This window comes from Pteropus alecto, unplaced genomic scaffold (genome assembly GCF_000325575.1).
Source record: "Pteropus alecto unplaced genomic scaffold, ASM32557v1 scaffold25, whole genome shotgun sequence".
NCBI classification, from domain to species: Eukaryota; Metazoa; Chordata; class Mammalia; order Chiroptera; family Pteropodidae; genus Pteropus; species Pteropus alecto.
The window spans coordinates 30,307,192-30,322,943 of NW_006441955.1; the positions used below are offsets into that span (position 1 = coordinate 30,307,192).

Consider the following 15,752-nt stretch of genomic DNA (forward strand, 5'->3'; position numbering starts at 1 on the left):
AAGGAAAACCTCTTCAATAAATGGTGTGGGGAAAACTGGAAAGCCACATGCAAAAGAATGAACCTAGACTGTTGTCTATCACCACGCACCAAAATTAACTCAAAATGGGTTAAGGACCTGAATATAAGACCTGAAACAATAAAATACATAGGAGAAAACATAGGAACTAAACTCAAGGACCTTGGACTTAAAGAGGTTTTTATGAATTTGCTCAAAAGCAAGAGAAGTAAAACCTAAAATAAATGAATGAGACTACATCAAACGAAAAAGCTTCTGCACAGCAAAAGTAATCGTCAACAAGGTAAAGAGACAACCATCTAAATCGGAAAATATATTTGCAAGCAACTCCTCCGATAAGAGCCTAATATCCAAAATATACAAAGAACTCATACAACTCGATAAAAACAAAAAGCAAATGATCCAATCAAAAAATGGGCAGAGGACCTGAACAGACACTTCTCCCTAGAGGACATACAAACATATGAAAAGATGCTCATCATCGCTAGCTATTAGGAAAATGCAAATCAAAACCACAATGAGATATCATCTCACACCTGTTAGAAAAGCTGTTATTAACAGGACAAGTAATAACAAACATTGGAGAGAATGCAGAGAAAAAGGAACCCTCATACATTGCTGGTGGGAGTGCAAATTGGTGCAGCCACTATAGAAAACAGTATGGAGGTTCGTCAAAAAACTAAGAATTGATCTACCATATGATCCAGCAATCCTTCTACTGGGTATTTACCCCAAAGACTTGAAAATTCATATCTGAAAAGATATTTGCACATCGGTGTTCAAGCAGCATTATTCACGACGGTCAGGACGTGTAAACAACTGAAGTGTCCTATGATAGATGATTGGCCAAAGCAGCTGTGGTACATATATACAAAGGAATATTACTCAGCCATAAGAAGAGATGAAATACTGCCATTTGTGACAACATGGATGGACCTCGAGATAATCATGTTAAGCAAAATAAGTCAGACAGAAAAAGTTAAAAAACACATGATATCACTTATATGTGGGATATAAACCTAAAAGCAACAAATGAACAGGACAAACAGAGACTCATGGACATGGACAATAGACTAGAGGTTACCAGAGAGTCAGGGGAGTGGGCAAGGGGGAGGTAGATAGGGTACAAGGGGTCAAATATGTGGTGATAGAGAGAAACTTAACTACAGGTAGTAAACACACAATGCTATGTGTATATATACGCCTTACTGTTAAATTGTACACCTGAAACTTACTAGACTTCGTTAAACAACACCACCATAAAAAACAAACAAACAAAAAAAAAACCGCGAAAACAAAAGTTTCATGAAACAATACTGACCCTACTATGTTGCTGTGCTTTATTCAGAGTTAAACTGGTTATATATTGCGGGTAGCTTAGGAAGCTTTGAGATTAGGGGACGCCTAAATCTTTAGAGATGTTTAGTTTGAGAGTATCAGTGAAAAATTAAGAAATCAATGTCCTTTTTGACTAGGAACAATCTCTCTCCCAACATTATATTTTTCAGAGAAAGGAGAGTTGGAAAATCAAGGCCCCTGATGGAGGACTAAGATAGCTAACAGAAAGTTAGAAACTAAAAAGCAAGAGAAAAGATGGTTTGAGTACCTCAAAATAAACACTAGATTTAAATTTTTCCATATAAAACTCTTGAATTGGAAACATGTTTATATCATAAATGGCTTAGAACATGACCCAATACTAAACTGTATTTATATTATTCCTTCTTCATAAAATGATGGTTCTCTTATGACTAAACAAAAATAAAGAGAATGGATGTGTTTTTCTATTATTATCATGTAACTGCAGTGAGATTATTTAATTAACTAATTCTAGGTTTTCTTAATCATTTCAGTCTAAAAATGTCTAAGTATACAACAAGCATATCTGCAAGTTTAAAAAATAATTACATTAAAATCTTACTGTGTTAACAGTCTTAATTTTGTACACAGCTTACTATAGAAAAGCTACATTTAAATAGGTGCCTTTTTCGTATTTACTCATAAATATAACTATGCAGTTTTATAAGACAAAAGTCAAAATGTGGAAAATAAAACTCAATTTTAGCACCAGGAATGGAAATCAGCACCTATGTTTATAAGAATGGCCATGGGCAAGTCAACTTCTAGTCATAATAGAAAACACTCACAGCATGTACCTTGGACCTACTTGCTTTCAATTTCTTTGAGTCATTGCTTCATATTTACTGCAGAAACATCAACTGGTAGACATGGATAAAAGTGATTTGTGATGGTAAAAATTATGTGGGTGCAGGAGTCTAATGCTCTTTTAATGGCTTTTATTTAAAGTTTTCTATAGGAAAAATTATTTCTCAAATGTGCTATAAATGGTTAAGCACAGAGCTTCTGAAATAGAATTAACAAATTCAACTTCATTTCATAATGGATTATCATTAGCAAGGCAGGAGTTTATATGACTGGTTAATTAAGCAGAATAAGTAAAATGTCTTAGGTTGAATGAAATCCAATATCTTTTATTTATCAAGCCCCAATCCCATCTCATGAATGTTATTATAATTTCTCCTTCCATTTTTCCCCATCTACTATTTTTCTTTCCCACCCTCCACTTCCATTCCATGATACCAAGGGTTCCAAAAGGAAAGTATAGCATCTCCAAGCTGGATAGAATATTAGATCTTATCACTGCAAAAATCAAAACTAGTGCTTCCTAACCCCTAAACACTGTTGTATCCCTACCATGCTGCCTACCGTAATATGTACAAAATGCAACCCATGATTACAGGTGCACGCTCAGTTTAGGCTGCACTTGATTTATGTGAGTGTGCGATTCAATGGTGTCCACTGCCAAGATGGAGACATTTGTGAACAAAAACAAATTTCAACAAACATCAAATAGGAAATAGTTTTCCCTTACTTGCCATTGACATGGATAACGTTAAATACTGTTGACCCTTGAACAACATGGGTTTGAACTGCGCAGGTCCACTTATAAGCGGATTTTTTCAATGAATATATGGTTGGCCCTCTGTATCCCTAGGTTTCATAACCACGAATTCAACCAACTGCACATCAGTATTTTACATCCATGGTTAGGAATCTGCAGATGTAGAGGGTCAACTGTATACATTGTTCTACACTATTTTATATAAGGGACTGCAGCATCTGTGGATTTTGGTATCCACAGGAGTCCTGGAACCAATTGCCAGCAGATACTGAGGGACAACTGAGTTTTTGAGGAATTAAAAGTTATGCATGGATTTCTGAGTACCCAGGGGTCAGTGTCCCTAACTCCTGCATTGTTCAAAGGTCAACTGTATACTATATATTACATATGCCAGGTTTGCCTGACACATCTTAATGTGGCAAATTTTGACCAAAAGGGAAATGACATTCTATCAAATGTCAGTCAAATGACATTCTATCTTAAAAAAATGATTCTTAAACTTAAAGTGGGCTTCAGTCCACTCCAGAGAAGGCTACATTGCTCCCAAACTGTTTTGGAGAAGAATCATGGAAAGGATGCCAGATCCTTATGGAGCACATGAGAGTGCAGTTAGAAATGGGGTATGCTAGGCCCCAAACCCCTCCAAGCCAGATCCCTCTAGGCCCAAAAACAGTAGATATGGTTTGGTTCTCTTGGTGAACTTCAAACTGGGAATCCAAAATCTCAGAGATTTGAGAGGGCAAAGGGAGGGCTTTTATTTTTTATTTTTAATCCTGCATCCTTCTCAACATTAATGAAATTAATTCTTACTGTACTATCACCCTCATCCTATCTTACAGTGCTCTCTATCTCTGAAGGCTGCCTTCCCCTGGGTACTTCTAGCTCATCACTTCTTCTGAGAAGTCATGGTGTGGGTCAGACACACTTCCTGGAGTTTCCATAGCACCAGAGTTCTGTCATAAATCCTGTCCTCTTGTTCTGAGTGTCTGCCACTGGTCTGCCTCCCTTGCTGGACTGTGAAGTCCTTACAGGAAACAGTGGAATCGAATTCACCTACATCTCCCCAGCACCAAACATTGGGCCTGGAAAGTAGGAGACAGTTGCTGAATGCACAAACATGTATGAGTGATACAACTATTATTTCTTTATTTTCATAAGCATGGTCATTTTTAATGCAATCATGGCACTCATAATTACTGCCAAAAACAAATTAGAAAACTTTAATATTTCTTAAAGAAAATAAGAACAAAGGAATCGAGGTCTATTAACAAAAGTAAAAGTTTATTTACTTACACATATTCAAGTCTAGCAAAATATTGATGTATTCATTTTCATTGGAATGACAATTTACCCCTTTAAGCCCATCCAGCTGCAAAAGCAGATTAAAAGTTGTATTCTCTTTAATTTCCTAACCTAAAGTAGTCATGTTTGCCCACATGGATTTGCTGGGCAAAATTAAACCAACCCTGTAATAATTTGTACTTCTACCTTCATATTCTGATTTCTCTGGTCATACTTGCTTAGATGATCCAGATATATAGAAACAGGAGTCTAAAGTCTGGTGATTTATTCCTTTCCATGTAATGCTACTGCTCCTCCAGCACTTGGCTTCAGGAAGACAATATACGTTTTCAAATATTAAATTATATGACAATGACAAAGTGAACTAGGATGGCATTACATGCACACATTTTTTAATGGAATTTGTTGCTTGAGATTATTCCTGCTTGTCTGTTTGAATGAAATGTACTTGTTTATGAAATGAGCCTGAGGACTCTGACAGATTTAATACTTAATATCAGTTTAGAGAAAGCACTGAAAGTCAACTTCAAAGGTCAGGGGAGTGTTCTGATGGAACATCCGGGGATTGAATTATGGTAAATAAATATTTATTGACTATTTGGGGTGAGCAATGCACTGTGTTCTGTATAAGATATAAATGAAACCTTTTTCTCTCTTGTTAGATTTCAGTTATTTTATCTTTAATTATGATACTTCTTGATTAAGAGAATGAACTTTACCACATGTCCAGATCTCCAGTCAGAAAACTAGGCTTTCTGAAGTAGTTACAGATTTTAATAGCAAATGCCATATAATAAAATAATAACCAGCTCTCACGTCTTAATACTGAGGTTCATAAGAGGCCATGAATAATTTATTTATGATGCAAAGGCAGTGGAAGGTAAATGTGTCTGTTCAAAAGTCTTAAGTAGATTTCTCCGTGTTGTGGTTTATAGTAACGGATGAATACCTACCATTACTGCAATAAAACTAATTTTGAAGAAATCTGAGATTATTAAGAATTCAAAATCACGCACAAGCAATTTTCCAGCATATCTGAAGTGTAAGGGATCCATCCCTGCCTTCTTAGTCTTATAATGATTCTCTAATGATTCTAGGAATCTCTGCAGCAAGCTCATTTTCGCTAATAGTATCTTAGAAGTCACTCCCTACTCATCATGTTCTTTATTTTCAAGGCTTTTAAGATCAACTGCATGGAAATAGATTACATTATTGGATGCATCCCAGTTTCCAAGATACATCAATTTCCAAACGTTTATTACCAAGGCCATGTAGAAGAATTGACAAAGAAGCACCCTGAAAGGGAGCAGTTGTTCTAACCAGTTGGAGGTGACAATTTATCAAGAGCCATTAATCTGCTGCCATGTGAAGAGCCTCCAACCCATTCACTTTCCACCTTGGTGAGAAAGTAATTTCTAATTATGGTTTACAGCGGTTTTCTCACCTAAGTTAAATAGAAGTTAGAGGAAATGTGTGCATTTAAAAAAGCAATCTTCTAGTCTGCTGGTAAATAAGACAGAATTATGCATAAACTGTGCCTAGGCAATCTTGGGGTTTCATGTAAATGACTGAATTATTTTGAACCAAAATGAAAATAATCTACTCTCTTTTATGAGAGGAGGGAAGTAAAATAATTCACTTAGTTAATACTTATTTTAGATTATATATTGTTAGTGTGTGCAAACGGGATTCAGGTAGCTAGCTGTTCTCTATTGATTTCATGTTCTGTTATGATTGACCACAACTGGCAACAAGCACTTCAAGCAAAAATGACCTTTACATTTTCATGAAAACCTCAGTTCTGCCACTTATTAGCTATGTGTGACTTCGGACAGTTACTTAACCCTAGTTACCTGAGTCTCAGTTTCCTTACTTTTAAATAGAATTAATAATAATAATATCACCTTTAGGAATTCATATACACACATTACTTGGCACATGTTAACTAATCATTAGACATGATCTTGATGCTCACCTTGCCTCTGGGGTTAGCATAATTATGCTTTTTCCTAACCAAAGAATAAACCCAGAGCTACAATATGTAGGTATGAATAGTTAAGTGCCCCATCAGAAGGGGAATTTCTATTTCGACATGTATTTCCCAGCCTTTCCATTTATGTCCCCATGCCCCACCTTGATATCTAATTCTACTTTGGAGATTTATTACCTTGTTCTAAGCATTGCCTTCTTCCCAAAGAGGTCTGTAACAATGCAAATGCTCCAGGAAAGGATCATTAAAGCCATTAACACTTTGTGAGAATGAGTTTTTGTGATTTTTTTTTTACAAGACAAAATATCCCACACACTGATACTTGGTACTTGGGAAAGGATAAAAGTGCTCTGAAAGAAGGGCAAAAAGGCACAGGATGTATTTCACAATTTTGCTTGCATGAGCTTTGTCAGTTATCATTTATTAAGTACTAAAAACCTTCCGGAAGGAAACTGAAGAAAGTGGCATTAGTAGTTGCCTATGGAAAGGGTCTGGGAAGTCAGGTACAAGAGTGGGGAGAGGAGGGTGAGATTTACTTACAATGCATATCCTTCTGTGCCTTTTGAATTTGTTACTGCCGGCATGTATAATCTATCTAAAAATTTAATTTTTCTTAAAAAACCCAATCTTTCCACCCTTTCACTTGTCTTACTTCAGCATTTAGATATTTATTTACAGGACTCTGACATTTAGAAATTGACATTTTTTTTCCTCTAAAAAATCAAGTTAGATTCATTTAAAATACGACTGGCTTATCAAGGCTAACGTATTTGTTTTCAAAGTATTAAACATATTAAAATATTCATGTTCCTAAATACAAAGAGTTATTAGACAACTAACATTATTTGCTGACTTTCTGTATATACAGTTTTTTAACTAAAATTTAAGTCTCCTGCAGACAGGGCCTGTGTTTTGTTAACCTTTGGAGGACCCATTGTGGTGAACAAAGAGCTCTTATAGGCTTACTTTCTTGAGTTCTGTTCTCAGTATTTTCTTCTGAGGAAGAAAAGTCATTAAATATAACATGATGTTTTTATTAAGAAAGAACTTCTCAGGAATTTTATTAAAACAAACAAACAACAACAAGAGGCAGAGACAGAGAAAGGGAGTGAAAAAATAGTTTAAATCACCCATACTTGTCATGAAACTTTTGGGACTCATTGAGAATGCTTGCAAAGCACCAACTATGTCATAAGGAGGGAAAATTAAGGTTGAACTAAAATCATGGACACATTTGTTCAACAAAACATTTGCTGCATAACTACTGTGTTCAAGGCCTTGGGAATAAAATGTTGAACAATGCAGACATGATCCCTGCCCTCATAGTTTTCATAATAGTGGGGAATACTGAACAGTAAACAGGCAATTACCAAGCAGTATAATAAATACCATAAAAGGGAGCACAGAAGGCTGTAGGTGTTCATAAAAGGAGAACCAAGCCTATGCTTGGGAAGGTGATGTCTAACATTACACTGACTAGGACTAGAGCTTTAGAGCCCTGCAAACCTGAGTTGAAATCCTGGTTTCACTGTTTCCAATCTATAATCTCGGCCAATTTATTTAATCTCTCTAAGCCTCAGTTTCAACACTTTAAAATAGGAATAATGGTAGTATAGAGCTCAAAGAGTTGATGTGATCATTCACTGAAATGCATGTCATAAATCTGGTACGATGTCTAGCAAATGGCAAGCACCCAATAAAGATTAGCTAATAATATTAATAGTGACAGTAAGCTGAGAACTGAAGCATGATTACAACCAGGTAAAATGGAGGAGAGTAAGAAGAAGAGTGTCCCAAGCAAAGGAGAAATGCACACCCAGAAAAGCAATAGCATAGTGAGCTTAAGACACCTGGGGTGGGATCAGAGGTACAGGTGAAGCTGGAAAGGCAAGCAGAGCTAAGCTCAATGAGTTATCAAGCTCATTAAAGGCCCCTCAAGAATTTTAATCGCAGGAGGGACAGAATCAGATTCGAGTTTTGGCCACGGTATGGAGAATGGAATGGTGAGTGAGGAGACAAGAGGCAAGGGGGTCAGTGATAATAATTTTTAAATAATGTCTCTGCTGTTGTGGAATTTCAGTTAGCGATGCAGGTGTCACTTGAAACATTTATATATATATATATATATACACACACATATATGTATATATATATATACACACACACACACACACACACACACACACACACACACACACACAAAAAATCCAAGAAGGACCTTAAAGTAGTTATTGTCAGCTTGTTGGTATTAGGTAATTAGCATTTCATTTATTCATTCATTTATTCAACAAGCATGTATTGACACCAACTAGGACAGTGAACTGGTGCTCTGAAAGATTTCAAAAAGAATTAGTTACTCTGCATGGCCTGCCTTCCAGAAGCAACCTGTCCAACATGATTCCCTGTATTCCTCTCTCTGTCTGAAAGGTCTGTTACTCTGATGATCCATATCATGTGCAGTGGCAAAGTCATTTTTGGGAGAAACCACATACTAGCAGGAAACTCAAGCTGGGAGGCACTGCTACATAGCAGATAAGGATGGAATCTAAGGCGTGAAGATGACTCCCCTTCAACCTGAGAAGGGGAAATGTCACTCTAACTACAACAGTGTACAATAGAGTTCTTACTGCTTAAGAAGGAGAAAATCTTCCGTGATCCATTGTTAAGTGAATAATATAACCGACGTTCATAAAATGTCCTGTCCTATCAATTTCAGGGGGATTAATAAATTCTGCAACAACTCTATAAAATACCATTATTATAGGAGAGAAAACTGAGGCAAGAGACACTCCCCAAGGCCACAGAATTAAACCCAGTATGATATTCTTATTCACTGTACTATGTGGCCTCTGGCAGTGGACCACCAGGCTGATATTAGAGTGAAGCTAATTTAAAATGTATGCCTCAAAAATCTGACAAGGAAGAAAGATCACTGCCCACTTTAGTATCAGGAAGCCCAAAATTTAGAAAGTTTTATTATAGGAATAAAATGGAATGGATGATTAAATATGTGACAGTCTCTTAAGAGGAAATTGGACTACCCTCATCAAGTATGTACCATTTCGAAATGGTTTTTGAAATCTATTTTACTCTTTTAAGTATAAAATATGACCTAGGACACATTAGAAAGTATTCAAATGGGGTTCCATGCTTATCACTTTAAAGCAGAGTATATCATCTCACAGACTCAAAGATGGAGAGGTGTGGCAAAGGAAATAAAAGAGCTAAGAGATTCGGACCTGTTACTCTTTTGGTTTTCTGCTAAGATAGGGTGAAAAAGAAAGCTGATTATCTCATTGAGAATTAAATGGAATATATTTATTCTCACAGACCCTGTAAGGTTCTATCAACTAAGTAGTGAAGCATGTGTAGAATAAGCTCTGTGGGGCATTTGCAATATGAATTGAATAAAGACAAAATAGGAAACAACAAAAAAAAATCTCTAACCCTCCAGATGTGAAAGAAACCACCAGCTTCTTGCAATGCCTCTTGATGCCAATAGCAACACAGAGTCTTGAGCCTGGGCTCTCAGAGGGCAATGAGAAGAATCCCAGGTCAGATGGCATTTTAAAATCCAATCTCACTCTACTTGTCTCTCCCCACTAACCTACCTTGTATTTAAAGCAAGCACAGCCATTTTCACAAGCTGCAATGTTTTAAAGTAGTCACTGTCCCTTGAGAACACACAAAGCTCTAATTGTCATGAGTTTTAAAACATTGAGAATAAAAATTATGGAATTTGTGAAATAACCATTTCTAATTAACACACACGCACCACTGAGTACAGTTTTAAGTCTAGCCTGCATGTGCACATTCATCCCAGCTCACCAACAAACCACTCCACTTGCATATCATTTACTTGCCAGTCCCTTTCTGTGGATTCATTTGCCACCACTGTAAAGTAACTTGGGATGCCCTAGGTCTGTGGCACAGACACCTCTCAGCTCCGGGGAGAACTTGGGGGCTCCAGTGTCACCAATTGGCACTGCCTCCTGGAGTCCTCGCCTTGCATCCACCCGCTCGCCCGGAGCGCTACCCCTCCATCCCCGTGGGAAACACTCAGAGTTGTATTGTCTTTGCTGCTTTTTAATCTTTACAAAGAGAAAATGATTGTGAAATGGATTCTCCACCCCACCCACCTGCCCGAGTCCACAAAACCACACTCGATCGGGTTGTCTCCGAGGCAGCCAACCTGCGCCAACAGCCGGGAGGCGTGAACAATGAACTTCTCTCTCTCTCTCTGACTCTCAGGTACACACCCTCTCCCCGAAATGGGAAGTTTTGAGCTAGCCAGGGGTCCAATTACGCAATTCCCAGGGCAACTCGGGCGCGGACAGCAGGGGAGGGCCCAGTGTTCATCCCCGGCCGCGCCCCTCGCGTCTCCGGGCAGGCAGTTACCTCCTTCCTCCGGCTCGGCGCCCCGGGTCGGGTGATGAGGGCCGTCTCCTCGCACACCACGGCCACGTCTTCCACGAACACGCAGTCCGGGAGGCTCTCGTCGGCCGGCAGCATTACCACTTGCAGCCCCAGCTTACTGCCCAGCACGCCCACGTAGAGCTGGTGCTGCCGCTCCGCGCGGGCGAAATCCACCTCGTCGCCCTTGGTTTTCCTCAGTGCGTGCTGGCAGAGGGACTCGGGCAGCGCCCGCACCACGGCATGGGTGGCGCGGCCGAAGGCAGCCGGGTGGCCGAGCGTGGCCATGACTCCGGGCGGCGGCAAGGACGCAGCAGGGGGAGCGGCGGCGGGTGCGCCCGGCAGCTCCCCTTGGCAGCAGATGAATGTGATGCAGGAGCCGGCTGGCGCCCGGAGCCCTGCCCGCGCGACTGAGCATGCCCAGAGCTCCGGGCGCCGGCCCGCGCACAACCCGTGCACCCACCCTGGCACTCCCGGGTTTTGCGGTGATCCCGGCGGGAGTTAAAGTGGAGAGCACAGCGCGAGGAGCGGGGCTGGAGGAGGTGACCGTGGCGGGGGTGAGCGCAAGAGGTGGGTGTAGGTGGGGGAACCTCAACGGAGAGTCACCACACCCGGACCTGACGTTACCTGTATTTCGCCGCAGGTGCACCCCTCGCATCGCCTCCAAGGCAAACTTAGAGAGCGTCCATAGTCTGGACAGAGCGACTGGAGGGCTTCCTGGTGATCAGGCAAAAGTTGGGATGATTCTTTTGTAGATCAGTACTTTGACCTCTCTCGATACTTACTCTCCTGTTCTCAGGTTGCCCAGAGCGTGGTACCACCTCCCCACCCCCCACCGCCCCCCACCACCCAGTTCTGAGCTTGAGAATCTCTCTGCACATCCAAGTCCACATTACCTTGACTTTCTCTGCAAATGACCTCTCACCCCATGTGAGACTCGAGATTATAAAAAGATTGTATTTCTTCCAGTCTTCTAAAAAGAGCAAGAGTCCAAAAGACACATACAAAAAGAAAAATAGAGACATAGAAACTCAAAGTATTTCAAGGACAATCAGCTCTCACTAACTTTGTGATTCTGGAGTGTTTGTCTCCAGGGACCACAGAGTTAGGGAGGCAAAGACCAATCGTGCTTCCCCCACAATAGATATGTGCTCACTTTGTGCGGTGTTGGATGTGTGGCATCAGAACTCCTTGTCATGGAGAAAGAGAATTTCTAACCCCTCCTTGGCCTTCCCCTCAGTCTGTACAGACTCGGTGGAATTCCTGTGGTATCTGTTGAACGATTCTTTTCCCATACTCCTCAGGAAGTGCCTTTCCCTTCTTAATGGTACTTCTGCTCTTTTTGAGGGGAATATCCACTTCGAAAACCAGATTATAACGCCAAAATAATCTCAGGTAATAATTCTCTTTCCTCATGTTCTATAGTACATTTCTAATTTAAAGATTGAGTAGGGAGATCATTGAACATTAGATTTGAACGAGACCTTAGAAACCCTCTCATCTAATTTCCTACACAATGTTCTTGAATTCTAGCTAAAACATCTATGATAGTGATTGGATCTGAACATTTTAAACCTCACTTACTTACAAAGTGTATTCCACTTTCGAAGAACAAGATGGTTTTCATTTGGGGGTTAAATCCCCTTGGTCTGAGTTCTGCCTTCTGACATTACCTAACATGCTAATATTTACATATCTGAAGACAGTTCTGATATCTATTCTGCTGCTATTACCCTCCATCCCTACATCTTCCAGAACTTAAGCCTGAAACACCCGAAAAGTAACTAGTGATTTCGTTTCTAAGTCCCTTCAACATTCTGGTCATCTTCCTTTCGATAAATACCAGTTTACCTGTATTCCTTTTAAATCATGGTATCCGGAAAAGAAACAATTTTTCCTGTGTGGTCTGGCCCTGCCCTGACTATAGCAGAACTCTCGTTCCAGATGCTTGACTTTCAGTAACACTAATATTGTATTTGCTTTTTTGGTGGTCTGGAGTCAAGGCCCAGGTCATAGTCTTATTGCCAGAACTCTGACCCCAGTTTTTATGAAATGAGAGTTTCTAGGAGCAGATCAATCTGAGAATGATGGAACAGTTGTCCCAAATGAACTCAGAGAAGATGTGATCTGCTTTCTCTCCCTTCTCCCAAGTGTAAAACTTGAATTTACCCAGATCATGTGGCATTTCTCACCTTCAAAAAATGAGAGGTCTAAGTGAAGGACAGCTATGACCCTGACACTGGGGAGTGGGACCACAAGTAAAATAACAAACTTTTAAGACCTACTAGGTTCTACTTCTGAGGCAAAACTCTAAGGGGACCCAGGCTCTCCTATTGGCATCAGCTTTGTGTCATAAATCACTGAATGGTATCTTCAAACAGTAGATTCCCACCATTGCTACAGGTGAAAGATGACCCATATGCCGAGCTTGCCCAGGTTAGAATATGGGACTTTGTTCACTCCTTTATCCAAAATTGAGGCTCCATACATCTCCAGCTGACCTCCACTTGGCAACTTTAATTCATGCCTGTGCCTTGTCAGAGCCTAAATGCTGTACCTGACACCTAGTGCCCTGACCCTAACTATGAACGGAGTCCTGTATACCACTTTGGGCTCATGTCAGCCTTGCAGCCAATTAAAACCTGAAAGTTTTTTCTTACAAATTGATGTTAGCCATGTTAAATTGGGTTATTGGTTTTTAAGGTCCAAATTTGTATTTATCTCTATTAAATGTTATCTGCTTTGTTCCAATGTGTCTAGTTTTGATTCTGTCATCTCGTACATTATTTATTACCTCTCATTTTGTGTCATCTGAAATTTGATAAGCATGCCTTCTGTCTCCTCTAGCAGTTGTCAAAAAAATGTTAGAATGTGTATATTGGTGAAAAGAATAATAAAAACACCAACTGCAATAAATTATAGTTTTCATGCCTTCTTACTTGAGCAATGAAGAACTGTTTTTAGGAAAATGGACTTTATTGAGCCTAATACATTTATAAATGTGTTTTCCTCACAAATATTTATTGAGACTTCCCAAGGCACAACACCATGTTATGTACTTCAGAGTCAAACAAGAAGCATGAAAACATGATCCTTGACTTTGAAGAGCTCACAATTTCATTGGAAAAACAAGACATCCAAAATTGGAGCTATGATAAGGGCATATAAGCGGTAGAGACAACAAAATGCTACAAGAAGTTGAGGGAAATAGATATCACTGCAGATGATGGGAATGGAAGAAAGCTACTTAAATGCAATTGGATTTGGTTTAGGCCTGGAATAATTTTTAGGATATGAATAATTGAGAATTCTAATGAAAAGTATATGCAAAAGCCAGACACATGTTCAAGGAACAATTGGATCAGCTTGATTCACATATGTGTGGGTTAAGGTGACTCTAGCTGCTTTAACAAAGCAACCCCAACACATATAATGGCACAAAGTTGATAGAAGTCTATCTCTTGTTCACTGAAAGTCTAACACAGGTGTTCCTGATTGGTTCCTGACTCCTCAAGCACTATTCAGGGGTCTAGAATTCTTCCATTTTGTGGCTCCAATTCTTCAGAATTTAGCATCAGGTTCACTGTGGGGAGTCAATTATGGACATGTGAAAACGTATAACAAGGAACAAGGATATTTGTGTACTTGGCAACAATGTAAGAAGTTGAGATTGTAAAGCGCTGGGAAAAACCGGGAGGTAACTGTTCACATAGCAATCACTGCACATTCCTTGCTACAGTTTAGCAGAGAGTTCTGAGTTGTGAGAATCTCATTGTTCTACTAGATAAGTAATCTGGCTAACCTTGGTTCTTGACTACTGTCTTTCTTATTGTAATGTTATAAATAGTGTGTTCTAAATAAACTCGGGGACACAGACACAGCTTGATTCTGTGATCCCTCCTGCAATTCTGTCCGTCTTCTTTCTTTTCCTCAGTCCATGCTCCTCCTTCCAGGTACCCTCAATTACTTCGTCGGCTGGCTCCGACAAGTGGTGCCCGAACAGGGACCTGAACACGGGGGATAACAGCTAGGACGTGCCACAGAGTAAGGCGTGCGCACGCGGAATCTGGGGACCTAAGAGTCCTGTAGGCGGCCAACCGTAAGTACGCAGGAGTATTGTAATATAGAAACTGAAACAGAAACTTAAAGAAGTAAAAATGGGCCAAGGAAATAGCCGGCTGCTTTTTGTACATATGCTTAAAAATATGCTTAGAGTAAGAGGGGCCAAAGTGGGCCAGCAACAATTAACTAAGTTTTTGCAATTTGTAGAAGAAGTATGTCCCTGGTTTCCGGAAGAAGGGACTATAGATTTAGAAACCTGGAAAAGGGTAGGACAAAAGTTACAAGACTATTATGATGCCCATGGGCCAAGTAAAGTGCCAGTGGATACTTTTGGATTATGGACATTGATAAGGGATTGCTTAGATCCCAGGCACGAGAGAACTCAATGGCAGGAACAAGGCAAGGATGCTTTTACTGGCCCTGAGGCTCCACCTAATCCTGATATTGCACCCACTGCTCCACTGCCTCCTTTTACTTCCCTCTTTTTTGATGAGAATGAGGAATCTTTAGATCCAGGAGATACTGCTCGGTTAGAGGATGAGACAGCTAAATATCATGAGGAAGAAGAGGTTGAACAATTAAAACAGAAATTGGCTAATTTGTCTTTGCAGATGCAAAAGCTGGCCATGGGGCCTCAGCCCTTAAAAGTGCCAATTTTTAAAGTTCCTCAGGATCCACCGAGGTCAGGGGGAAGGCTGACTCCAACTATAATTGCAGGCTTAGATCCCCCTCCTGTGAGTTTTGCCCCTGTTGGACCAACTGGCACACCCCTTTGGATTAATCAGAAACCAATGCCTCAAACAGGGTTACAACAAGGGCTGCAGCAGGCTGCTTCACGGCTTTTAGGGAACCTAGAAGCCAGTTCTCTGCTGGTCAAACAGCTGGCTTATGAAAATGCAAATTCTGCCTATCAAACGACAATCAGAACTTTTAGAAAGGAAGAAGACGTAAGTGATTATGTTAGGTTGTGTTCTGACATAGGGCTGTCATATATGAAGGGACTTGCTGCGACTGCTGCCCTGCTGGGAAAGTCCATGCGGGAAA

General features: G+C 40.1%; 1 protein-coding gene across 2 annotated transcripts in view; it reads right to left on the bottom strand.

The window, feature by feature from the left end:
- DDAH1 (dimethylarginine dimethylaminohydrolase 1) overlaps positions 1-15,752 on the bottom strand; it is a 212,884-nt gene that overhangs the window by 115,236 nt on the left and 81,896 nt on the right. Inside the window, exon 1 of one of the 2 annotated variants that reach the window (XM_006919372.3) lies at positions 10,632-11,051. The exons of the other annotated variant lie outside the window; for it this stretch is intronic. Within the exon in view, the coding sequence (XP_006919434.2) occupies positions 10,632-10,934 (303 nt within the window). The 5' untranslated portion in view covers positions 10,935-11,051. Of the gene's footprint in view, positions 1-10,631; positions 11,052-15,752 lie in introns of those variants that run through there. 2 annotated transcript variants of the gene reach the window in all.